This window comes from Ixodes scapularis, unplaced genomic scaffold (genome assembly GCF_016920785.2).
Source record: "Ixodes scapularis isolate PalLabHiFi unplaced genomic scaffold, ASM1692078v2 PGA_scaffold10__122_contigs__length_95168666, whole genome shotgun sequence".
NCBI lineage: Eukaryota > Metazoa > Arthropoda > Arachnida > Ixodida > Ixodidae > Ixodes > Ixodes scapularis.
The window spans coordinates 68,829,272-68,855,000 of NW_024609836.1; the positions used below are offsets into that span (position 1 = coordinate 68,829,272).

Here is a 25,729-nt window from a genome sequence, read left to right on the forward strand (position 1 = left end):
AGGAATATTTCTTGCACTGACACCAGTCCTTGACGTCGTTTTCTGATCTTTCTGAAAATCGCAAGAGTGCGCGCGCATAGCTTTGATAGGCGCCGAGGATGTGCGAGATGGGAGATTCCGAAAACCCATTTTATGACGTAACGCTTTGAGAAGGAGGGGCGTAAGCGGTACTGTGAAAATTATTTTCTGCAGCGTCCGTGCACCAAATTGAGGAATAATCTCAATATTCGTGATCCTGGAGGTCAAATAAAGAAGATTTAGGTGTTTTTACTCAAAGAACCGCTTCAGGATCCCTTTAAGACGTCTGTTGCCCAACCCCAGATATTGTTAAAAATATAATGGCAGTACACTGTGACCTTCAGCGAGGCATAGTTCAAATGTCAACTGGTTTCGTACATACACATCGTTTGTTTCGTATCAGTCACCAATAAAAAAAAAGGCAGGTTGATTGTGTTTAAGAGGCTATTGCTATTGATGTTTATGACTTTTAAATTTGCATTTTGTTTTTATAAACTAGCACTTTCCTGCTGACCACCAGAGACCGGCCGTAGGCCAGGTCAAGCTGCCTCTGAAAGTTTTTTGTCTAGGTGCTCCGTTGGCTTCTAGGCAATATATAAATTGATTGATTGATTGATTGATTTATGAGGGTTACACGTGAGTTACGCTTATCACAGATTCAGATCACCAGTTTCCGCGAAGTGTGTATACCGTGCTCATTTATTACTGTTGCATTTTCCTATACTAAACAATCAGCAGTGACATGAAACCTGATAATGAGCATGTGTATAAGCTTGGCGTGCAGACTCACCGACCCCCATCCGTAAGTCTGCACGCCAAGGTTGAATACAAACTACATACAAAGTAAAGCTCATTTTCTTTGTCGTAACAAACTAGGCTTCCACGGTTGCTCTGGTATCTCTTTCCTTTACATTATTCAGAAAATTATAATAGCGAAAAATAAGAAGAAGAAAAAACTTCACTGTACTCAATGATACACATCACCAAGCGAAATACCAATTTACAGTCTGCCGAGGAAATTCCAGAAAAACTTTGGAGACAAAGGGGCACAAAAAAGGGGACAAACGCAACACCGTTTTAATTTTGAAATGGTGTCGTGCTTGTCTCCTTTTTTTATTTTCTTTTGTGTACGTGTTCCCTTGTCGGTCGCTAGCTCGCCTGCGCACGTACCCTTATTTCCTGCCTAGGAACACTGATTATCTATTCATGGATCCTCATAAAGCACCACACGAAATGTATTTCATTTTTTTTATAAATAAAGTTAATAGTTAAAGAAAAAGAAATAAAACATTTGTCTGAGTTAAAACTTTGTGGAAGATTACAACTCTGACGCTTTCACTAGTTTTTTCAGAAGTGCACACTAGTTGGTGCTTTGCGAATCATGCGAATCCGCCATTGTTTTTGACACGCACCCTAATCAGGTACCGGACGCGAAGGCTGCGTCCGTGTTCGGCGTGAACTCTCGGCTTAGTTCGAATCAAGAACAAGTGCTGTGACTCGGCGTTAGTTGAGGACACGGATGCGAGCCTACGCTTCCTGCCCGAGAAACAGTGACTTCCAATGCTGCTCCATTGGGTTCTAAAAAGGGTCTATTGGTGTCGCTCGTGAGGCGGACGACAGAACAAAAATAGGGATCCCCCTGCTGTACGGTGGCATATTCAAAGATACTCACATTTAAAGGGGGAAATTATAAGTGTTTCCCAAAGCCTGAGGGTTTGGGGCTCCATCCGTGGGATGATAAGGGCGAATTGTTTTTTGAGTCACTTTCTTTTCTTGTTTGCTTTCATGCGAAGTATGCTCGGAGGAAAGGAGATGTTCGGCAAGAGTGGATATGGCACGCCTTATAAAACCGGACCGATAGGAAACGGAGTGTAAGTAAAAAAAAAAACAAATCTTTCATCAGAGATTGGTTATTGGTTAACTGAGAAGCACCTTTTATTCGATTCTCACCAGGAAGGTTCGGCTGGAGGTCAACAACAAGTTTGAGGTGAAGACCTGCTACAATATTATCGGCACGATCAAGGGAGCTGTAGAGCCAGGTAAGTAAGAAAAAAGAAATGAAAGCAAAGACCACGTCAGACTTGTACATAACACGATACCCGTACCTTATTATTTGTTATAAGGAAATAACGACCGATTTACTTTTTATGAGAAAGAGCGAGCAATACATTTTCGCTAACTTTTGATAATGTAACGAACAAATACATATACCTACCGCTACTTCTGGAGAGAACGTGTGCAAAACAAGTACCCAGCCTAATTGCACCACGAGTGAACGCTGGATAGACCATAGGAAGATGCGCACAAGGTTTGTCCCTATAGCCGCAGCTTTACCTGAACGAGTGCGTTAACAGCAGGGAATCAGTGAGGACGACAAAGATTGAAAGCGGCTACTGTTGTGTGGAACTCTAGAAAGTGTCTAAAGGGCGCGAGTTCCCGTGAAGAGATAGCGGTTTGCTGTGCTAGGTCCACGTGCACCCGTGACTTTACCTGTACCGTAGAAATTTGTGAGCTAAATGCTTTTAAAAGATCGGTAGGAGGGGATGAGAGCAGCAGCCAGAAAGAAACCAATTTGTGTTTTGAAAGATTATGAATGGGAATATTTAATTCTAAGCGGTGTTTATTGACTAAAAAAATTATTGCATTGCCCCTTTAGCTGTAAGCGTGAACTGAGTATAATGATGACGTTTGGAAGGCGGGGTAGTAAAATAAAAAGTCCGGCTCCTTTATGTGCATTATTATTTTTTTTTATTTTTACGCGGGGAATTAATATATTGTTTAGTGCATTTTAGATAAGTTGTTTGTAGGTCTATCAAGACGTATACGTTTCAAATGATAAAAGCGTTCTTGCTTCCCCCGACAACCAAATATTGCAAGCACGACTACACGGCTGCAGCGCACGAACAGGACCCAAACCTCGTGTTTTTTTTTTTTAGGTGGTTGTATTGTTTTAGGTCATAATATAGTGGTGTTCGCAAGCGCGTGCTCGACCCTGTACACGACGCGTCTCCCTCAGACCGGTACAGCGTGACCGGGACGCACCACGACGCCTGGCTGTACGGCGCCGTAGATCCGTCGTCGGCGACGGCGGCGCTCATCGAGCTCACCAGGTTGCTGGGCAACGAGGTGCGCAGGGGCTGGAGACCCCGACGGACCATGGTGTTCTGCATCTGGGGAGCCGAGGAGATCGCCATCGCGGGCTCCCAGGAGTGGGTCGAGGTAACTCTACCAGGAACTAGGGGTGTCGCGAACCGGCCGCGGTTCGAGTTCGACCAGGTTCGACTTTTTCGAACTTTTAGTGAAAAGTTCGTCGAACCTTGTATTGAGGTTCGACTCGTGTGCGCATGCGCGACAGGCTGGCCAGTTGGCTTCGGATTGGATGGTAATGGCTAAGAGATGAATTAAGTGCAGCGCTGATCGGCTATTTCAGTCAATACAGTACTAAAATTTAAGTTATTAACTTCTTCAGTGAATAGAATTAGTTTCTTTAAATTGCAGCTGTTCACACAATAAAATAACCCTTTGCATAAAAAAAGAAATTCTCCAAACCTAGACATTCTTGTATCAAGGTCTGGCCACACTGTCCACAAAGTCGAACCGGTCGAATCTGGTGAAAAGTTCGAAGGTTCGTCGACCGGTTCGACCCAGTCGAACCCCGAAAGTTCGACCTAGAAATCTGGTTCGACTAAAGTTCGCGACACCCCTACCAGGAACATAGCCAAAATGGCGGTGAAACTAGTTTCGTACATTCGTTAGGTATACCGCGTGGAATGAATCATTTAGGTTCATACCAGACTAGTACGACACTCGTTACGAGTAATCAAATTACTTGTAATTGATGAATTTTTACAGCGGAGCTGTTAAGGGCTAGTTTCCTCAGGATCGTGGCCCTCGCAGAGAAATGAAGACACCGAACTCAGGAAGCCTACCGCCATCTACGTGTGACGGTGGCAGGCCACGTATCTGGTTGCCGCCGTCGCTCATAGATGGCGACAGCCTTTCCACTCTGGCTTGCCGACTTGCGGCCGGCCATTACTTGCCATTGTAAAGCTCCGCTGTTCTTCCTTCTTCACCAGAGTGGCTGAAAGATTTCTTGTGTAATTATGTAATCATTTGAGCATAACTGTTAGAAAGTAATCACAAGACTAATTTGATTACGCTTAGAACTACTAAATTTATTTCTAACCGTTGCTATATCCCCTCCCGTATTTAATGGCGTCCTTTCGTTCTACAAGTTACCTACTATGAAATGCTTGAACCAAATCTCCGACAACACGAAGTTTTATCAAAATTGGTAGACTAAAAAGACAAGTTCTTTTTTTTGTAATTTTGGGACCGTAATACATCAAGGAACAGTATACTAAAGGCGCGTCTTCGAACCGGCAGAAAAATCTGTCGTTTTGAAAATTTAAAGCAATCGGAAAAGTAGCGGTTACCTTTTCAAGCAACAATCAAGTAATTTAGATTAATACGCTTTAACGAAGACTAATAATAATTGCAATTGATTGCTTTTTCAATAACGTGTACAAGTTTGGTTCCTACCCAGGTACCACGCAGGAAAAATGCCTAACCTGGAACGAGCCTCGGCAATCTTACGCGGAGAGCAAGTCAGGTGCTTCTTGCGCAGGAGTTGTGGTGACGTCAGAACGAATCCGAGCTTTAATTTGCCTTGATTTAAAAAATAGTGGGTAGACTTTAATACTAGATGCCTTAACCTCTACCCTCTATTTTCTTCTTCAATCAGCCAATAAGAGCTTGGCGCTCTGACATCATCGCTACTCCTGTGCAAGAAGCAAGCAAACTTGCGCTTCGCACAGGGGCTTGACTTGAACCTAGTACGCCTTTTTACCTTCACGGTAGTTAACAGCTTCAGAGCACTTTTGTTTTGGTGTTTTGTGGCTTCTTTTTGTCTCGTCACGCAATTTTCAAAGGCTCAAGTTAGAGTTAAGGATGGCTCGTATAAATCGAACAACAAGAAGTTAAGCCTAGCTCAGCCACTATTTTGGCGATATAGGCTCTGATGTGCCAGATGACAGGCGAACTATACCAGCAATGAAGAACTGACTTTAGTACAATTCTGGAGAATGAAGACAAAAAAAAAAACTCCAGGGAAGGTTAAGTTTTGCTGCACCTTCGTTTCTTCGAGCTTATTAAGGCACTAAATTCCCAGACAACACTGTGATTCTCAGCTAGATTTAGAGGGGAAATCTTCTCGGTAAATTTAACGGTCCACGTCGTACGCGCACAAAACACACACGGGAGCCGTTACAAGACCTTTATATAACGGTTATTGCCGTAAAATAAACGCTAGACAGTCGACTACATGTTCAAGGTGCCAGTTCGCATGTGTGTAATCTCATAGATAGGTTTTTGACCCAGGATAAATTCCTGCTCCTTCATCATGGCGCTGTGGGCTACACCAACGTGGACAACTGCGTGTCTGGTAAGAGGCTTGACTTGGCGATATATAGGGTGGTCCAAGTCACCAGGCTCGATCTAAAATAGACCGCAAAAATCTACGCCTGCACGTAGCCATCTAAACTTTTCGTCAAAGGTGTATTTCACAGGTCGATTTTTCTTGCAAAAATTACAAAGCGTAGTTATTTTTCTGTCAAAAATAGGGCCAAGAAACTTGCCAGGGTCTATGGCAGGCGACAACCCAAACGACCAAGTCCAGTAGCGGGGTGTGTTTAAAGTTTATATTGATAGATGGCGTTGGGAGCAGCGTCCGAAGGTGCAGCCGACCAGCGAAAGAAAGCAGACGACACGCAGACGAAATCCGTTGACAGCAAACGCGCCGTCGTTATGCAAACGTGTCTTTTCATTTTAAGTCTTGCTTTCATTGTACGGATTCATTTTTTACCCGAAGGTAAATTGAAAAAAGATTATGTTCATTTCAATAAACCACGGTTGTCGCCAGCCGTCGCGATAAAGAGGTAGCGCCATCTATCAATACGAACGCCAAACACACCCCGCTACTGGACCCCCGTCGTCTGCGTCGCTGCCCGCCGTAGAACCCAGCAAATTCCTTGGCCTTCCAAAAAAAAATTACTTCTGTTTTCTGCTGTCAGTTCGAATGAAAATAACACTACAGGAATGTGTCCGCGTTCCTCCCTGCGGCCATCCGTTACTGAAACTAATTAATTTTTAAGGCTATAGCTCGACCAGAGAACACTCCATGGTCCACTCTTGCTCGTGTTAGTCTCACCGCATGACACCAAAATATCTCCTGACGTCGCAGTGTCAGTGATGTCATCATGTAACCTGACGTGACAATTTGTTCGCTGAAGAAAGCCGGTAAATATTTCCGCTAAATTCCGATAGAATGTGCTGCCGGTTCCAAAAACCATGAAGTGCTATCACACCTCCATTGAATTTGTAAGCATTGGGATTTATTTTTTCTTTCCTACAGGAACAATGTTCTTCGCCTACGCTTCGCCCCCATTCACGAACCTCGTTCAGGAGGCCACAAAAGTGGTGAGTGCTACCTTTGGGACAGAAATGGGGTATGGCCGATTGGTTGCGGTTAGTTGGTGTTGCGGGTATCCCTCCCGGTGGCTAAAATCTCCCGCAAGAAGAATATTCCAAATATACGACCGGCTTTATAGGAAAAATGTACCCATACAAAAAAAAAAAAAAAAAAAAAAAACTTCGTGTCAAATATTTTTTGACACGTTGTCAAGACTACCATAGCTTCCAGTTGGCACTGCAGCGATGGCACGTGGCTTCGTCTTGTGTCTCATTCGCGCTAGCTTTCGTGCGAAAGAGACGCCAAACGAAACGACGCGCTCGCGCAAGCAGCTCCGAGAGCGTTACAGCACTGTGAAAGCTGCGCTAGTGTTGACTATGCGCCGAGAAAGTGAGGAAGAGGGGGTGACAAAAGCGCGCGCCGACGTCAGAACGCCGAGCTGTGATTGGAACGATTAGTGGGTAGAGCAAAAGCTAGTAGCATTGGTCTCCACATGCATCCGTCGAACGCGTTAAAACGCGGAACGCAGGCGTCTGGCGCTTGGTTTTCGCGTTCGAACGCGTTTGACGACTCGAGTGCAGACAAAGGCAGCTAGCTTTAGGTCTACCCACTAATCCTTCCAATCAGAGCTCTCGGCGTTCTGACGTACCCGCGCGCTCTCGTCGCCTCCTCTCCCTCACTTTCTCGGAGAATGCGGCACAAAATATTCGACGCCGAGACAAGCAAATGGCCGCCGTAATTCCCACGTTGGTATTTCCGACCTCGCTTCGATTATTCGAGTCCGATTTTGTGCGCCGAAAATAGGTGAACAGATTTGAAATTCAAGGGAATGTGAACTGCATTCTTGTTTTTCGGGAGCGGCTCGGAAACTTATTACTGAAAACGATCATGTGAAGCGAAAATTAAAGAAAATAAGAGGCATGCCTTAAGTGTCCTGAGCGGAATTGGCTGGAACACTCGTACTCCCTGCCCTCTAAGCCGGTCATGTGACTAGAAAATGCCTCTTGCGGCTATTTTAGCCGCCGGGAGAGATGGCCGCATTGATCAGTAAACCGCCACTGGGGCGGATGGCAATAGTCGATGACATGTCGAGAGCAAAGCAAAAGCTCCTCGCACATCTTTCCACTTCAACAGACAGAACGCTGGAGAGCGGATGACCTCCTTTCCAGCGCTCGCTCTGTTAAAGTGGAAAGAGGTGGGAGGAACTTCCACTTTACTCTTAACCTGTCACCGACTATGCGGGTATTCCACCCGGTGGGCATGAGGGATCTTTAGGTCACTTGACAGGTTCCGTCTGGGGGAAAAGCACCTATGCGGTGAACAAGTCGTCTGCTTTTTGCGCAGAAGTTGTGGTGACGTCAAAATGACGCAGAATTCTGATTGACTTTGAAAGGATGTTCGGTGGACCTCAATGCTAAATGCTTCGAGGTCTATCCGCTATTTTATTTCAATCAGTGAACAAGAGCTCGACGTACTGACATCATCTTACCCCTTGTGCAGGAAGCAGACGAACTGGCGCTCCGCAAAACGTTCGAGCCGATTCCACTCAGCAAACGTAAACCTTGCCTATTGTTTGAGCTTTTTTTTAATTCTCGATTAGCACTAGCTTGTTAAGAAATAACTCTACATGGCGCCCCCAAAGAATATAATTCGTTTCGCTTGCGTTCCAAGCCCGATCACCCTCTTTCTACGCGCCAAATTAGACTCGAATAATCGAAGCGAGGACGAACTCATGGCAGCCGTTAGCCTCGAACGCAACTCGGCGTCAACTATCTTCTGCTACGCTGCAAAAGCTAGCGTAGTTTCTACAGTGTTCTCACGCTGTCGAAGCTTTTGCGCGAGCGCGTCATGTGACCAGAAAATCCCAGTAGCAGGGAATTTTAGCCACCCGGAGTGACACCCGCATCAGAGGCCAACCGTCCCTGGAGGCAGTCCCATCCAGTCGTCCTTAGTCTAAGAGATATGTGCCGTTTCTATCATACCATTCTGTATGGTCACTCACGGGAAACAGTTTCCTGACCTCCTTCGATAGCATCACGTTTAATCGCCGAGTTCTCCAACCCGCAAAACTGTCAAAGCATTAATAATAATAATAAATATATATATATATATATATATATATATATATATATATATATATATATATATATTTGCTTAAAACTATGAGAAGCGTTAAATGACCAAACGGGAGAGCTGTCAAGAAAAGTATAGCCGTATAGGGAAGCCCGTATGAACGTTTGCAAGTACTGTCTCTGGTCGCCGCCATGTAGCTGCTGGTGTGGGTAGGTCGTCTGATAGTCAAGCATTGCTGAGGCCGTGGGTACGCCTCAGCAATGCTTGGCTATCAGACGATCTACCAACACCAGCAGCAAGATGGCACGCCCAGTGGTCGTACTTGCAAACGTCTAACTTGCAAGGAACAGATAAGTGAAACTGTGGAGGGAGTTCGAAAAACACTGCTCACTCCACGTTTCCCCGACTAGTTTCGAAGGTCGCTCATCAAACTCACAGCAAATGCCCTCGTGTGCATATCCAAATATAGTTCGACAAATATCAAGGCTATGTCGCATTGAAGGAGTCAACTCTTTCGCATAATCCTGGTTCCAAGCTAAGCCAGCAAAAAAAAAAAAAGCTGCAATAAACCGAGTACCTATAGTTCTGTTGTCAGTCCCAGCACGCGCTATCCAATACTGTTTTCTTACAACTTATTTTAACTATATACTGTGTGAGCTTTTCTGTACGACCGCCCATATCTCGTCGCTCGCTCGTCAAAGCCGGCTCGGAACATTTTAAGGACAACTAAAATAGGCTATACTAAACTGTATATTTGGCGACCTTAATTTCATAGGCATGCTTTAAAAAAGTATTTGAGGCGCAAACACAGGTTACGAGACGCGAACAGGCGAATCAGAATCCGTGGCGGTGTGAAGCAGTGGGAAGAAAGAAGAGTCCATACCCTGAGCAGATCTTTCTGCGAACATACAGGGGCTCTAGACCAGGACATGGCCCGCAGCATCCCCTAGCCAGAAAGGGGGGGGGGGGGGGGGGGGATTTATTAGCGATGACGTGAAAAGCAAGCCTTGCCTTCTACTTCTTTTTGCACCGTTGCAAAGTGTTGAACGTTTTTCTTTTTTCTGTGTGTTTCGTGTAGGTACCATTCGATGACAAGCAGTCCCTATATGAGATGTGGACTGATTACGTGTTCAATAAGGCCAAAATGAATGAACTTCCGTGAGTATATACACTATAGACCAACTCAGCTTTATGACGTCAGGAGACTGCGGTGGCGCTGCTGTCTTTACTGCGCATGCGCAACTGCTTCGCCCCAGGCGAATCTGCTTTTTGCGCACGCGCACACCCGCTTTGGGCAAACACTGGCTTGTCTGTAAACTGTACCTCGGTCGATACATCACTTCAATTCCTGTGAAATATTTGCACTCGCATTTTTTTAATTGAAATTGGTTCAATATAATATTAAACAAATCTGAACTAAACATACATATTTTAAATTTCAGTATATTTTGGGGGCGAAATTATTTAATTTTTAATTTTGAAGATTGAGAGGTTTTACGTGTTAAGACTGAAAACCTGATATCAGATATTGTAACAGGGGGAGGGGGCAGCACATCTTGTTGCCGACGCGCTACAACACGTTTGATGGTGCAAAATGATTGCCAGATAAGCCTGCAAAAAAAAGAAAATGCCTATAATATTGTGTCTCTTAGACTGCCTATTCGACTTGCAAGGCATTCATAATGTGACGTCACTTCACCAAAAAGTGCACGAAACTTCAAGTTTGGTTTTGGCGTAACATAAATTTGCAATCTTTTTTAATAGCCCTCCTGACATTAGAGATAATAAATAGCATGCCAGGGAGAGCATTGCCAGGGTATTCCGCAAATCTGTTCGACGTGGTAGCTCAAAATACCTCCACCGCATTCAAAGAGCAACCTATAAGGTGTGCTCTTCGATATATAAAATACTCAAGCATTAACAACCTTAAAATTGTGTTTTTTGAAGAGCGGTCATCATCTTGTTTTTAGTCATTTTTGTGTAATAAGCCCTGTTTATTTTCAAGAGATTGATATGAAAACGTAGAGGTTAATGCATAATTTGTTCTTCCTTTTTGCTATTTCAAAGGAAACCTTTTAGACTGCAACTTTATGAAAACAAGATTTCTACTTGCTCAAATCCCAGATTTATTGTTGTTGTTGCTTGTGATGTTTTTGTTGCATTCTGGTACGTTTATATAAAAACGTTTTCATTTAGGGTCATATTATAGGCTAAATATGGAATCAGGATTTTTTAATGCCTCCTTGATATTTGTTGTGTAAACTCAAATTGAATCAGAGTAAATTCAAAAGGGTCAAAAGAAACTGACAAATCGTGCCATAGCCTAATTTGTTTTAATCCTGCCCGTATTCAATCCAAATAAAATATGCAGCACCAAAAACAACTAATTACGCTATGTCGAAGCCAAGTTCACTTTCGTAGTGAGATTCTAAAAGCAAATATGTTGTGCAAAATGTTACCCGGATTTAATTACGAAATAAAAGAAAACGTGTCTTAACCGATTACAAGGTCCGTCCGAAAAAAAAAAAAACGCGCCAATTGTGAAGAGTTTCGCGTACACGGAAGATTAGGCGACGGGAAGTGACCTATTTTCAATGTATTTCGAAGGTATCCCTGCTGTACTTGAAATAAAGTCACCCATATCCACTGCAAGACACTGTTAACGCAAACACGACGTCTGCGCTATCTTTTTCTTTTAAATTTTACTTTAAAAGGGTTTCGGCGGGCATCACAATTTGCCACTTAGGTGCCTACTCAACGGGAAAACTTTCCACCACTATAGAAGTTCCTATGATAGTCTATCACTTCTCAGAAGAAAAAAAAACGGCTATGACTTGTTCGCACTAACAGTGTCGTGGACTGCATACATATCTATACCGTTCTCTATGCACCGTTTCATTTCAAGTCCAAGTGCTATAAACGCTACGAGCCAACGAGGCCAATCGAGTTTCTTGGAAAGCGCTACACGGAATGTTTCGTGTTTCTAAGCGCCTGTTGTCACCAATCAATCCAATCAATCATGGCGAATGCATCGCGACATTGCGTTTTTAGTTTGCGAGTTTGTTTGCATTTCAACTATCCTCCGATCCCTTAGAACATGCGACGGAGTGTAGGCCTGTAGCTCTCAAGTTTGGCCATCGCCACAGGCGAGCAAACTCTAATATATCGAATACAACTGCAGTTAGCTTCACGATGAAAAAAATCAGATACTGGGAATATATAAAATAACGGCCAGGCATATACATGTCGTCTCAAAAACATGACACGGAGCTTTTTTTTTTATGGACATGGTGCGTGTGCGTGTTTCATATTTTATCTGTTCCCAGTCTCGATTTTCTTTTTATTATGGAGTCAATTCACCGGCTCGCCCGCGTATTGTATAGCGAGCAAGACAGTCGTCTGCTTTTCGCCCACGGTGGGGCGTTCGAACGTGGAAGTGCCAGAGTCTACACGAGGAGCAGACGACGTTCTTATCGCCATGATTGGAGGGAAACAAAGACAGCTAATAGCCCTTCGTGTCCACCCACTATCCTTTCAATCGGTCCTCGCGTCGCACCAACCTCGCCGCGCATGCTCTTGTTTTCTCCTCTCCTTCAGTTTCTCTACGCACAACATTGGGTTCGTTTTGTCTTTGCAGCATCACTGTGCCGCACGGAGGAGCGGACAACAACGCGTTCAACCATTTCGCCGGCGTGCCTGCTGTAGCGTTCACGTTCCGACAAGATGCTGTAAGAGACCCCATTGACCCCGTTTGGGTGTCGATCAAAGTGCTAACTATGGTGCCCGGAGCAGCGTCTCCGACCGGAATGTTTACTGCGGCTTAAAAAATGTCAGCTCGTTTTCCGCCTGATGACGTAACAGAAGCGTCATGCTGTCGTTGGGCACGATCCTGGGAATGGTGTGGAGCAGCGGACGCCTGGTCTGCTGCAGATCGCTCTCCAGGTTGACAGTCCACGAAAGCTTCAGCGGTCAAAGGCTGGAACGTCGCGACAACAACGAAACTTGTTTTCGCTCTTGCTTTTCGACAGTGTTTCTACGATCAACCGCCATGATCGCGACGTCCGACACCATGGTGCACGCGACTTTTGGGGCGGTATATTGGTTGCCACTCTTGTTGCCAGTTCGGGACAACATTTGATGTATGGGCGGCATAGGATGCTAGACACACCAGTCGGAGACGCGATCCAGACATCATAGTCTGAACAAAAGCAAATGGTGCGGACCTTACAAATTACACCTCTCTTGATCATCGTTATAAACCCGGAAGACAGGCGCTACGTCTTTGAATTCGCAGAGTCTCCCAGCGTAATCTGGTCTGACATCTTGCAAATCCCCGATAATGTTTATTTTTAGTTGTGTCGTCATAAATGTTTTAGGGAGCGGTTTTACAGCTGATGAATTCGGCTAAATTGTTTCTCGCTTTTGGTAATATATGGAAATGCCCTGCGACTTTCTTTTGTCTTCCTGGCGTATGTTGTGATTTTTTGCAATTGTGCCCCGATTAGCGCTGAACATTTTGTTTGAATCTGAGTGTCAATACTCACAACCTATTATTAAGCCATCTATAAAACGATGGTACCAGTGGCACCGCTCGTGCAATGGCAGTAAAGAAGGTAAACGAGCGCTTGGTGTCTTCATCACCCAAAATCGCTCGCGCTAACGGCAACCACGACGTCACACATTTACTTTTAAGTTCTTTGCAGACGACACGTCTGCAAAGACGTTTCGTATTTTGCACATTCCACCGACACCTAAACCGATATGGTTTAGGTGTCGGTAGTATAAGCAAAAAAAAAAAAAAAAATCTTTCGTCTACCATTTTATTAACATCATATATCCGGGCTTCATTTTCTACTGAAGATAAATATATATTTTTAGAATTCCTAGTGACCAAACTGGCACACTGGCGCCAACTACGAGGGGCATCCATACAATTTGTGTCATCGGCAGGTACAAAAAGTGAAAGCCGTTTAAAACTTCCTGTAACGCCGAATTGGAGCGCAGCTCTTGAGGAGGAGGAGTGGAGGGTATATTCCTCCTCCTCCCTCGTGATCATGCCTGCTAGTCCTCCTCCCCTCCCCTCGCCTCCGCCTCCTCATCTCTCCTCCCCCCCCTCCTCCACCTTCGTACTGCTTTCCTCTTTGCCGCTCAAGCCGGAAAGGGTCGCGTAAGAGCTGTGCTCTTACGCGACCCTTTCCCCCCCGAGCCATACTAGACAATGAGGGGAGGAGGAGGAGGTGGAGGAGGAGGAGGGCAGAGGTCCGGGGGGTCACGTGACCTCGAGGGGACGGGATCACATGACCTTGGGCGGGCCGTCACGTGACTTCGGCGGGGGGAGGGGAGTCACCCCCCGGGGTCACATGACCTTGGCGGGGGAGGAGGGGGGAGGAGGAAGAGCGGAGGGGGAGGAGGAGGAGGGGGAGGGGCGACGCCGACGCCGACGCCAACGCCGACGCCGCCCAGGCTGGAAACGGGTCATGTGACCCCCTCCCCCCGAGGTCACGTGACCCGCCCGGACCATACTACACAATGAGGGGAGGAGGAGAAGGAGGGGAAGGAAGAGGAGGAGGAGGGGGAGGAGGAGGAGAGGGAGGGGCGCGGTTACGCCGACGCCGACGCCGACGCCGACGGCGACGGCGACGCCGACGGCGACGCCAACGGCGACGCCGACGCCGCTCAGGCTGGAAACGGGCCCCTAAGAGCTGCGCTCTAAAATATTTTCAAATATTTGTGTTATATAGGACAAGCCCTCTTGTGGTATCGGTATGTTTATAGGGTTTCTCGCAAAATGCCCACTGATTCGGCTATGCAGAATGATTTGCACATGACTAAAGGCTGGCACATTCTAAATCATTTGCACAGCATAAAAGCCCCCACCCGCTGTGTTCCGCAACTACTCAGGCCTCCGCAAAAATAGTGCCGAAAGGAATCTTTAAAGAAAATGTCAAAGCTTTGCCAAGCCGACCTTGATGACTCCTTTGATCGCCTAATCCCCATAAATGAGTGTTTGATTTCTCATTACGATGAGACGAAGAAGGGAAGTGAACAGTGGAAGCATGCGAATTTATCACGGCGAAACCGGTGTGCTCCTGACAAACTATGCCTGCAAGGGCCAAACAGCTATGAGGAAATATTGCCGGGACCGCATGACCTGGTCACAGGAGGCCATCAAACATCATGGTAAGCCGCCAAAGGGAGTGCTTTTGCTCCACCGCAACAAACCGGTGATGCATGCGGCAGCTTTAGGGGAGAGAGGAAATTCTTCCTCTTTCCCAATATTCACCCGTCCTGGTACCCAGTGACTTCTGCTCTATTATTTTCACAAAGAACCCACTGCGTGGCCACGTTTTTAAAACGACGACGAGCTGATTGTAGAGGTGGAACGCTGTCTTCGAGCCAAATTGAGGTCTTCTAGAACCAGCTGGTATTCTCCAGCTCATCATCTGATGGGAAAAATGTGTCACCTTGTGTGACGCATATGTAGAAATGGAGCTAACCCACTGACGTCACCACCGACGCTTGTGATAAAGCTTTTTTTTTCTTTTTGCACGGTGATGGCACACATTTAATGAGCACGCCTTGTATAAAGTAGACTTACAACCATTTCGAGCTGAGTATAACAAGGCTAAAGGCTTCACAAGAATTTTGATATCAGATATACGCAATATTCATTAAAAATTTGTTTTTGTTTGTATTCTGATAACAATGCGTATATATACTCAGATCGAATTTTTTCCAGAGCTAACCGACAGAGGGCGGCAATGTTTTATCTAGTCGAAAGCCGTCCCAAGCGACCGTAGCACAGTCGATAACAGTCGGACACCAGTGTGTGAATCAGCGTTTACTAGTGCTTATGGCAGCTTACGATGAGATAACGCACTTGTGGCGTTTATTGGCCGGCCCTGACCGACTTGCCGTAGGAGTGTATTTGCTTGTTCTTACGCATAAGCTTTTTTTTGATCCTGAACCTGTAAAATGTTTTGCCAATGTTATAAGAGTTGTCATTGCTATGACAATGACTTTCCTGGAGAGTAGATTTGATTTCGCAAGTACTGCACAACCTTCAGTCGGGCTCAGGGCAGGAAGCGGGCTACCTAATAGATGAAGCTAATTGGCTATATCGTTTAGGGTGCCGCTATACCAGCGCCGCGCGTCCAGGGTGCCAGACTTGGTCAACCTTCTGTCTGCTTTTGTCGGCGCCATGTTAAGACAGTGGTATGAAAATTACCGTAAACGAAAGGTTTTCCGCGCACGAACTGCCTCCCCTACAGGTCTTCAGAGGTAAAGGTTTCCAGAAAGAAAAATCACGTACGTACAATACCGCTATTGTTGACATTTAATCAGAGCCCTTGACTCTAAGCTTAGTATTCCTGTCTTCTTTCACAAAAAAACATATTTTCAGTTATTCACACTGGAAAGCAGCAGGACCCATTGTGGTCCTGCCGTGTCAAATTGGATCCTTCACGTTGTTTACTTGGTGTGTCAGCCTCACATCCGGGCACCCTGATCTCGTTGTAAACTATCATAACAAGCCGCAAAGCAGTCAGTCGCACTTGAACATAAATGCGAAAACCAGTCCTAACGCTTCAGTGGTTGTGGTTTCACTGTGCAGGTCAAGTACGGCTATGGATCGTATCCCTCGTACCACACGGCGTACGAGACGCTGCACCTATACGAGACGTACTACGACCCGACATACAAGTACATGTCCCTCTGCACTAAACTGTTCGGTGTGCTCTCCGTGACCCTGGCCGAATCCTACATCCTGCCGTATAACTTTTCGAGCGTCGCCGCCCGGTACAAGTTGAACCTGATGAAACTCCTCGTCATGGAAAAACACCTGAAGGACCACGACGTCTCCTTGGGTGAGTCTAGAGCACACTCTAGGGCAATCAGTTATGGTGCAAGGTGGAGCTCAAGTTCGTCTGCTTCTTTTGCAGTAATTGAGGTGACGTTAGAACGTCGAGCTCTGATTGCCTCTAATCAAAGGATAGTGAGTAGACCTCAAGACCTCTCGCTTTGAGGTCTACTCACTATCCTTCAATCAGAGCCAATCAGAGCTCGACGTTCTAACGTCACCACAACCCCTGCAAAAGAGGCAGACGAACTTGACCTCCGCATAGACGGCTGTGCCTAGAACGCGTCTTGGACTGGCGTGTGTATCACACTGGCTGTGTCCCAAATCTTACCCAAAGAGATCCGAGTAACTCCGGCAGGTCGTGTCACGTGATAACACTAAGAGAGCGACGCTGGACACGGGTAGGTCTTCGAACGCAAAGGTATATAACCCTTACAGGTCGAGTAAGTTTTGGAACACGGCCCCTGTTCCGTCCATGCATCGAAAGTGCATGGTTCCAAAGTGGAGGCAAATTGTGTCAAAGGAGCCGGCGTGTCATGCTGTCGGACGTCGCGATCCTGGCGGCTGGGTAAAGAAATACTGGCGAAAAAGACGAATGGACGCGGGGGTCGCTCTCGTTGGGGCGTCCCTGCTGGTGTCTGCTTTGGTTTCCGTCAACTGCCTGGCTTCAGAGCGACCTGCAGCAGAACAAGCCTCTGCCGTATCCATCCTGCAGCTACTGCGCCGCCGCCATGGATCACGGCAGGCAACAGCGTGGTGGTTTTATGACGTCATCAGGCGGAAATCGAGGGACCACTCTTGAGAAGCTCTAAAAACACCGATCGGAGGCGCTCTACAGACACCCTAATATAGACGTCTGCGAGTACGGCCTCTTGGTTCCGCCATCTCGCCTCTGGCGTGTGTGTGACGTCTAATAATCGGGCCTTGATAGCTAGGTCCTGTCCTCGGTTGCCAGACCGGCATCCTGACAAAGCCTTTTTTTTTATTCATTCATGGTGGCCAGGCTTGTTTGTTAATCGTAGATGTGTTCACACGACCATAGCTTCGCTAGGTAAGAGTAGATGGTTGTACGTACCGGGTGGGGCTTAAAGACTAATACATTTGGCGTGCCTTGTAAAATTTGAACCCCGAACACACATACTTGAAATTTGGCATCCGAACCGAGCTTAACAAGAAGTTTAATGCATATATTTGTTTTTCTACACCTAAATTGTGACGTAGGAAAATATTAAATACAAAAAAAATTGAAGGCCGTGTATTTCCCATGTCCTATACTAGCCACTTAGTTGTCTGCAGACTGCTTTATGAGCTCGCTTACGACTGGCTCGCTGAAAACCTAAATGGAAAAGGATGGCCCCGGAAAGACCGCCCCGCAATGAACCGCCCCCCAAAAGATGGCCCTAGAAAAAAATCACAGAAATAATGGTCCCAAGTGTCAGGTAGAAAACCAATGGCCTCAATAGACCAATCCCACTAAGCCTTCGGCGCTTGCGTGACGTCGCCATAACTTTAGTTCACGGAAGGCAGACAGCCATGCATGCAAGAGCTCGTGCCGTCTCGTGCTCCACAAGCTTAGAGCTCCCGCGAGGTTATTGCACGTGTAGAAAGACTAAAGTTCCCTCAATGCGTTGCGGCAGCGGCGGCGTAGTCAAACTGGCTGATGAGATCGGTCTATTAGCGATAAAACATATTGCCCGTGGAACTCATTTTTAAGCGCAAGATAATAACCTCTCAAATTTCCTCATGACAGCAATCAAATTATGGTTTGAGATGATGACATTTTTATTTTTTGCCATGAAAAGAAACGGGAATAGACACTTCCACACAGTACAAGCAGAAACGTTTTAGTAGACCGAGCCCACCAGGCAATTTCATTATGCCGCCGATGCCGGCATGCATCGTGGGTAACTAAACTTATGGCGGTCTTTTTGCACGCGCAATTCAACCCCGCCACGGGTCTTCGCGGGCAGAACACTAGACGGCACCGACTGGATTCTTCATTGTCGCCTGCCTTCTGAGAACTACAGCTGGGGCGGGGTCACGCATGCGTGGGATGCTTGGTGAGATCGGTTCATCGAGTAGTATGGCCGACAGGACTCAGGAAGTCCTCAGTGCGTCATCCCGGCGGCATACTCCTCACGGAGGTTTTCAGGACGGAGTTTTATTTCGAAAAACGCCGACTTGCTTTATTATTATTATTATTTTTGTTTTATTGAGGAGCGCAGACTCGATTCTGTGTCATCTTTATGACTACTGTCGATTTCTCTGAGCGTAGGGCGTCGATGGCCACGATTCAATGGCTTATGGCTATCACCGGGAATGCTTATATATATATTCAACGCTGCACACTAGTATCCCAAAGTTACCCCGCCCTCCCCCCTCTCTCCCTCACTTCTTCTTTTACTGTGAGATAAAATGAAGACAATGGCAGCCTTTCAAACCAAAATGCGATTACTCTGTTGCAGGAAATGTTCGGTGTTCATATCCTTCATTTAAAAGTGGGCTCCGTGGGAAAAATATTGTTTTTCTTACCTCTTGGGACCATTGTTTCTGTGGCCATTTTTTTTTTCGGTACCTTTCTTCTTTCTTTTTTTTTTTTTGGGGGGGGGGGGGGGGGATCACTTACTCGAAGCCATATTTCATGGGACCATTTTTCTGGGAGTCGTTTTTTTCGGGGCCATTTTCCCCGAAACCACTTTTTTTGAAGGGCATTATTCAAGTTCAGTTTCTTGGGGGCTATTTTTTCCGCGCCCATTCTTTCCCGGGCTACATTTTCCTGAGGTTATTTTTCCCGGGGCCATTTTTTCCGGGCCATATCTTTTTTGCAGTGCTATCCCGTGTGTATTGTTATGTTTATGCTTTCCCTATTGTTGTTTACGTTTCGCAAGGTTTCCCCACTCTGCCTTTGTATGTGCCACGCTGAGTGGGGGGGGGGGGGGGGGGGGGGGGGGCGGGGGAGGGGGGTTCGACGCCTCGTCAGGCATTTTTAATCCCCTTCTGCGACGGCCCCCTAGACAAGTGTTTGATGTAGCTGTCTGAGCAATAACATTGTATTGAATTAAATTGAATAATTTTTCTCGGACTATTTTTTTAAAACCTTCCTTGGGGCTGCCTTCCGGGTCAAAACAAAGTAGAGCTGTAGACCCGTGAAGTTTGTATTTTTTTCATTAATATTTAAGGACAGCTCCAATTCAAAATTTATCGGTCTTTCTCGACTTGGATAAAACTCCCTCGGGGAAAAGTTTTGGGGGTTTATGGGCAGTTGCCGAAAACGCGAATACCCTAATTATGATGCTGAGTTTTCATCGTACCGTTCTAAAATATCGTGCGTCGACGCAGATTGGCTCAAGCAAGAGACGGACGGGTTTGCAGCCGCTGCGGTCAAATGGCATAACAATATTAACGCCGAGAGGCAGACAATGAGGTAAGTACGGCTTTCTACAAAACGACTACCGCAATATGCTGAAAGATAGCCAATCCTTCACGGAAATCAAATTGATCAAAAAGGGTTGTGATTCTGGTGGTCCGAGGGGGAATTTTTTTATAGAATACGATTTATAACACGCCGAGGAAGATCGCTCAAATTCGCTCCTGGAGCACTCATTCAAATAAACCGATGCCACTCGACGTACTTCCGACTTCTAAAGCTTGCCAAAAATCAGTATGGGAAACCTTCGCGCTACACTTTTTTGTGTGTATGCAGGCAATGTTCGTAGCTCACATCATATGCTTTTTGCGATAGGTTTCGCCAACCAGGGCTGTAGGAGAACAAGCATTCAAATTTGGGCCTTATGCTTAATAGTTCCTGCCGTCCCTTGGCGTCGAAACAAGCAAGCGCTTGAGCAGACGGCTTGTCAGCGGCCATAATGGCCCCAGCAAATACGCCTCGATGACCTTGACGGTAAAACAAGAGGGCCAAAAGTGGGTTGCCAAAATCTGTCCTCAGCCGGTCATGTTCTTTAAGTGCAGCCGTCTGCATAGTGATTAAATCTCGGATTGTTCATCCTGGTATGTTTTAATTCATACTTTTTTTTATTCGGCTGACAGCAGGCTCAGTCACATCCCCAGATATTATGTGTTGTTTTTTTTAATTCTTTTTATGGCGGATGCCATATTAGAGCGCAGTTCTTAGGCGCCCGCTTCCGGCGTCGGCGTAACTGCGCGGTGCGTTATGAGAAATGTACCATAACCCACCGCGCGGGGGGAGGAGGAGGGAGGAGGAGGGGGCGAGGGGGAGGGGGGAGGACGACGGGGAGGGTAGGAGGAGGACGGAGGAGGACGAGGGGGAAGAGAAGGAAAGAGGGGAGGAGGGATGAGGAGGAGGTGAGGAGGGAGGGGGAGTAGAGAGGAGGAGGAGAGAAGGGGAGGAGCTTGAAGCATGAGGGGAGGAGGACTAGCAGGGAGGATGAGGAGGTAAGGAGGGGAGGAGGGGTATACCCTCCCCTCAGTACCCTTCCATCCTCCTCCTCAAGAGCTGCGCTCTAATTCGGCGTTACAGGGTGTTGCAAACGGCTTTTAGAGCGCATGTCATAGGCGCCCGTTTCCGGCTTGAGCGACGTCGGCGTCGCCGTCACCGACGGCGACGCTGACGCCGACGCCGAAATTTAGTTACTTAGCCAACTTATCGCAAAGATTAGCCACCCACATAATGTCTCCCTTGCCGTATGTTGTAAGAACGGCTGACTAGTCGTTAGTAGATGAAGTCAACAACTGCATTTATATACAAATATTTACATTAAAATGTCCGGCATCGTCCGCTCATGGCCAGGCCTCGATCCATTTCGTGCATTCTATATCTCGAGCTCCCGCTTCTTTTTCCTCCTTGTGGGGATGCCCGCTTCCATACAATAAGTTTCAACACCGTATAACTCACCTGCCCAAACCGCATAAATGCATCTTTTCTGACCTTTTGTAATAAACATGTTCGAATTAGAAAAAAAAAAGAAAAAAAGATCACGCGATATATAATTGCATCGTTATCGAAAATTCAAGAAAACTACTTTGAAAGGCAATCGAATAGACGAGTAAACAAGAGATAATCACTAGCCGTCTTCAGTCTTTTGAGGCTTCTGCGGAACACTCTAACTGAATTTGACCGAAAGTTGTCAAATCGCAAATTCAGAGAAACAGTTCCCTAGTGTTCATAATATTCACCTCAATTGTCGACACCGCTTTTTATTACACAAGACCCAATAATTTGAAACTATTCCTCTCGTTTATAGTGACACCAAAGTGCGGATGCTGAATGACCGAATGCTCCTGATCGAGAAGACCTTCCTCAAACAGGAGGGCGTCAAAGACAGACCGACTCTAAGGTAATTCAGTTCTTGTGGTTACCTAATGAAAACATCAAGCATGGTGCCTACAACATCACCTCCGACTGATGTGTTTGACCGCGTCTTAACAAGTTTGTCCCTTCTTTTTCGCCCGATGACGTCATAAAAGTGTCATACTATCGCCGGCCGCGATCCTGGCGGTATCACAGCAGGGGTGGTGGATTCCGCAGACGCCTGTTCCGCTGCAGATTGCTCTCCAGCTTGGCAGCCCAAGGTAGCTTCGGGAGCCAGAAGTTAGGACGCTACAACGACGGCGACACTTGCGTTCTCCCGCGCTTTATGCAGCGTGAGCTACACTGGCCGGCCGAGGTTGAGCATGTTTCGCGTGGCTCGCATAATCAGCCGTGCTCCGTGTTGCGCAAGCGCGAGGAGCAGTGACGTCAGACAGCGCACAGTTGGCGCGCCGGAGCCGCCGCCGCCTCGGGTTCCGCCGCCACCGCGCACGCCTCGCCGGTCTGCGCAAGCGCGAGGAGCAGTGACGTCACACAGCGCAACGCTGGCGCGACGGAGCCGCCGCCGCCGCGGGCTTCGCCGCCACCGCGCGTGCCTCGCCGGTCTCCGCATTCCAGAGGAGTGACGTCATAGCCGCGGCAGAGGCACTGGCGCTGCCGCGTGCCCAGCTGTGCGCCTCCGTTGTGCAGGAGCCAAGTCTGACGCTGCACCGGAGCCGCTTGATAGCGCCTCTCATTTAGTGCGCATAAGCTCACGCTACGTATATACTGGCATAGCCCAGCTAGGCCACCGCAATTTTTTTCCCCCAGAACTTGTACTCCCAACCGCCAGAATCGCGACACCGGACAGCGTGACACTCCGACTTTTGACATCCTTTGTTTCTACTTCGGAGCCACCGTCGATGCATGGGTAAAACAGGACGGGCCGATTCACACGACGGACTAATCAGTGGACGGATTGATCACGTGACGATACGTCCGCAGTCCGTCCGTCTTCCAAGCGTGTCCACTCGAGGGAGACGACGAGCAGATGCCAGCGAGGACCGACCGAACTTGCTCGTCACCCACAGTGCCGCGAAACTCCAACATCGCATCGATGTACGAGAGAGAAATCGCCGTTTGCTGCCACAATAAAGAATCGCACGCCGCTGTGACGTACAAATCGAGACAAAATACCGTGATAGGCTTCGCGTAAGCGCCACTAGCTTTACTAACCCAAGGCATGACTGTGACACAGGCATGGTCCTGCTCGAGAAACGTTCGCGGAGGGGCGTTTGAAGATACCTTCACGCACTCGGCACTCGTGAACACTCAAGCGCACCGCAGCCACAAGAAAGGTCTTGCTCTGTGGAAGCCTGATTGGACACGCAAGAATTATCGCGGCGTGCTAGACGACTTTTGAAGGGAGTTGCTTCTTGACTCGGACCCTGGAGGAGTAGCGGAGAACCCGTGTCGCGTCAGTCGGACAGAGTTTCTGCAGTTTCTTTCACTCGTAGGACCAAGAGTCGCGCGACAAAATGAATGAGCGAACGCACAAAACACAACAATGTGCCATTTTTGTTTTATTCGTCAGGAAAAAAACAACAACAAAAAAATAAAATAAAAAGAAAACATTGTATCGTTGCCAGACTCAAGTCCATCTCCCGCCAAAAATCCGTGAGTGAAAAGGGCGCCCGAACTGTATCACTCCTGTGTGTCCGCGTGTCCGCGGACGAGGCGCGGATCGCAGGAATCGGTGACGTGACGGTCACGTGGTACATGGTCGGCGGACGAAAATCGCAATTCGGTCCGTCGCGTGAATCGTCTGTAAACACACCGATGGGAGACGCGTTCGGGGCAACGGACTTCAAAGAATAGATTTGAAAGGTATCGGTGCTGCTATAGTCGGTTGCAAGCTAAGAAAAAACCGGAAATGCATCTCAGAGGAAAATGTAATCCTACGCCGAGAAACGCCAGCCAATCGTTTTCATGACGTCACGATTCCGTGGACCAATCGCGATCCTTTTGAAAAAAAAAAAAAGCTCAACATGGCTGCTGGCCTTAGCAACGCGACGGTAGTTTCTCGTGACAATTATTCTGCTTTTTTGCACCGTGTTTTACGTGCCCGAGGTTACGCCACGAAATCTTAATGGTATCGGCTTGCGTTTGCAGCAGTTTTTGCGTGACAACGTGAGATTCCAGCGACGCTATCGCCAACGAAAATTTCGAAGCGGGCGCGAGGCTTAGCACTGCTGAGGATCAGCTCCCGCTGGCCGCTGTTCAAAACCCGACCTCGCTTGTGCTTCTTGAAGAGCCGCTTTGGTGTCGCCGGTAAGGCTGCACCAGGCTGTTTCGTCCAAGAAGAATCAGGGGAATCGCTTTCCGATGTCACCTCAGTAGGATCCATGACGGAAGACAAAGAGAGCGGGGCGCGGTGGTGGCGCCGATGACTTGGGAGGGTGCCGATTTGTCAAAACCCGAAAAGTATAATCATTCTTGTTTTCTATTCATCCAACAAAATAAAGGCACACATTTCGTGCGCAAAGCCCACAAAACTAAGTAAATCACTAAATATTTATTATTTGCAGGAACTATAAGTGATTCTCTTTCCCTCAATCGAAGGCGCTGGAAGACAGTATGTTAGACAGTATCTTGGGCAGAAAATGAATTGGGAAGACGGTACATTGAACATGACTTCCTTTCTTTACTAAACAGCTATTTCGTTGACAAAAACGTATTCTAACTTATTAAATGTCCTGAATGAATTAAATAAATATTGTAGTAGTTTAAGACACGTTTCCTGGAGGAAGTAAAAGCAACGTTGCTAGCGAACTACTTTCTCGACGGCGGAAGCACTTCAGATGGGCGCAATGCGCTTGTGGGTGGAGCTAAAAGATTGTTCTCAGGTTGCATCCGACTATAGTCACTGGACTGTTCATTCCCCCCGCGTCGGAGCAGCAGATGTGGGATGTTTTAATGTAAGGTGAATAGTTCGAAGACCAACAGCTTTGACAATACGAAACGAGGGGTGTGTGATGGAACTCATACAAGGCAACTTTTTCTTTTCTCGCCATAGTGGTGAAGAGGAGGCCAGGAAGAAAAAACAAAACGTGCAGAACATGGCGGGTCCCCCAATCCCCTAGAATGATACAAAAATAACAATTAATGAAAGCAAAAAAAAAAAAAAAACGAAAACGCTGGGTGTGACACACTTCTATTTGATCGAAATTCCATCGAAACGCAAAATGCTAATAAACCGACCACATGTTTTGAGATAATTACAATTCAATTACAAGCTCGTATTTCCATTTCGCAAAGTAATTTCGTGTATGATAAATGGTAAGGAATTGCATGCTTAAGTCGCGACCAGCGCAAGTGTTGAAGAAGCACTAAAAATATGCATTCTAACATTTTTCCCCTAATTAGTTTTGTGAGTTTGGCGTGATGGGTGGGGTATAGCTTGACATTTTCTGGTCAGAAATGCAAGACCACTCAGAAATTGCAAGTCAGTTTTTTCCCCTCGAGTTTGAGACTAGCGCTCAGCCATTTGGACTAGTGCTCAGTCCTAACGTCTCTGCGCTCAGCAACAGCGCACACAGCTATGGCGGTCTCGACTGTACGACCATTCGTCTAACGACCATTTCTAACAGGGTAATCGGTATTTAGCGAAAGTGAAAATATCGTTTCATGGCCCCTTTAATTCACCGATGAATGGGGAAAACTTGTAGCGTCCCGCAAGAAAACGCACTTTTTTTTACTGCGGTTCTCGAAGTAATTACGAGTACAGGTGGTGTTGGTATAGTGCGTCGGCTTATACACCACGACCTGTCCACGCAGGCATATCGGACTGGCACCACAGCTATCGAACGCCTACGCTGGCACGGGCTACCCGGTCATCCACGACACTGTCTACATCGCCAACCGCACCAAAGACGGGACGCCCGAGAGCAAGGCCGCGTGGCACATCATACGCCGCAACATCAACGACTGCTGCCTCGCCATGAGGAACGCCAAGATCATGCTCGACACCGAGCTAATCATCTGA

The 25,729-nt window shown here is 46.9% G+C and overlaps 1 protein-coding gene across 1 annotated transcript; it reads left to right on the plus strand.

Annotated features, from left to right (window-relative positions):
- Positions 1–1,812: 1,812 nt before the first annotated feature.
- On the plus strand, positions 1,813–25,729 carry LOC8039263 (glutamate carboxypeptidase 2-like). The gene is made up of 9 exons (XM_040205744.1): positions 1,813–1,889; positions 1,972–2,057; positions 3,035–3,237; positions 5,398–5,461; positions 6,431–6,495; positions 16,173–16,425; positions 19,758–19,842; positions 21,641–21,733; positions 25,522–25,729. Exons 1-9 carry the CDS (start codon positions 1,813–1,815, stop codon positions 25,727–25,729), a joined length of 1,134 nt encoding a protein of 377 aa, XP_040061678.1.

Excerpts from the sequence above, each read along its gene's own strand:
- LOC8039263 (XM_040205744.1), top strand. The coding sequence starts at position 1,813 with ATGCTCGGAGGAAAGGAGATGTTCGGCAAGAGTGGATATGGCACGCCT. Across the intron at positions 1,890-1,971 it reads GGACCGATAGGAAACGGAGT|GAAGGTTCGGCTGGAGGTCA; the intron begins GTAAGTAAAAAA and ends GATTCTCACCAG. Across the intron at positions 21,734-25,521 it reads AAAGACAGACCGACTCTAAG|GCATATCGGACTGGCACCAC; the intron begins GTAATTCAGTTC and ends CTGTCCACGCAG.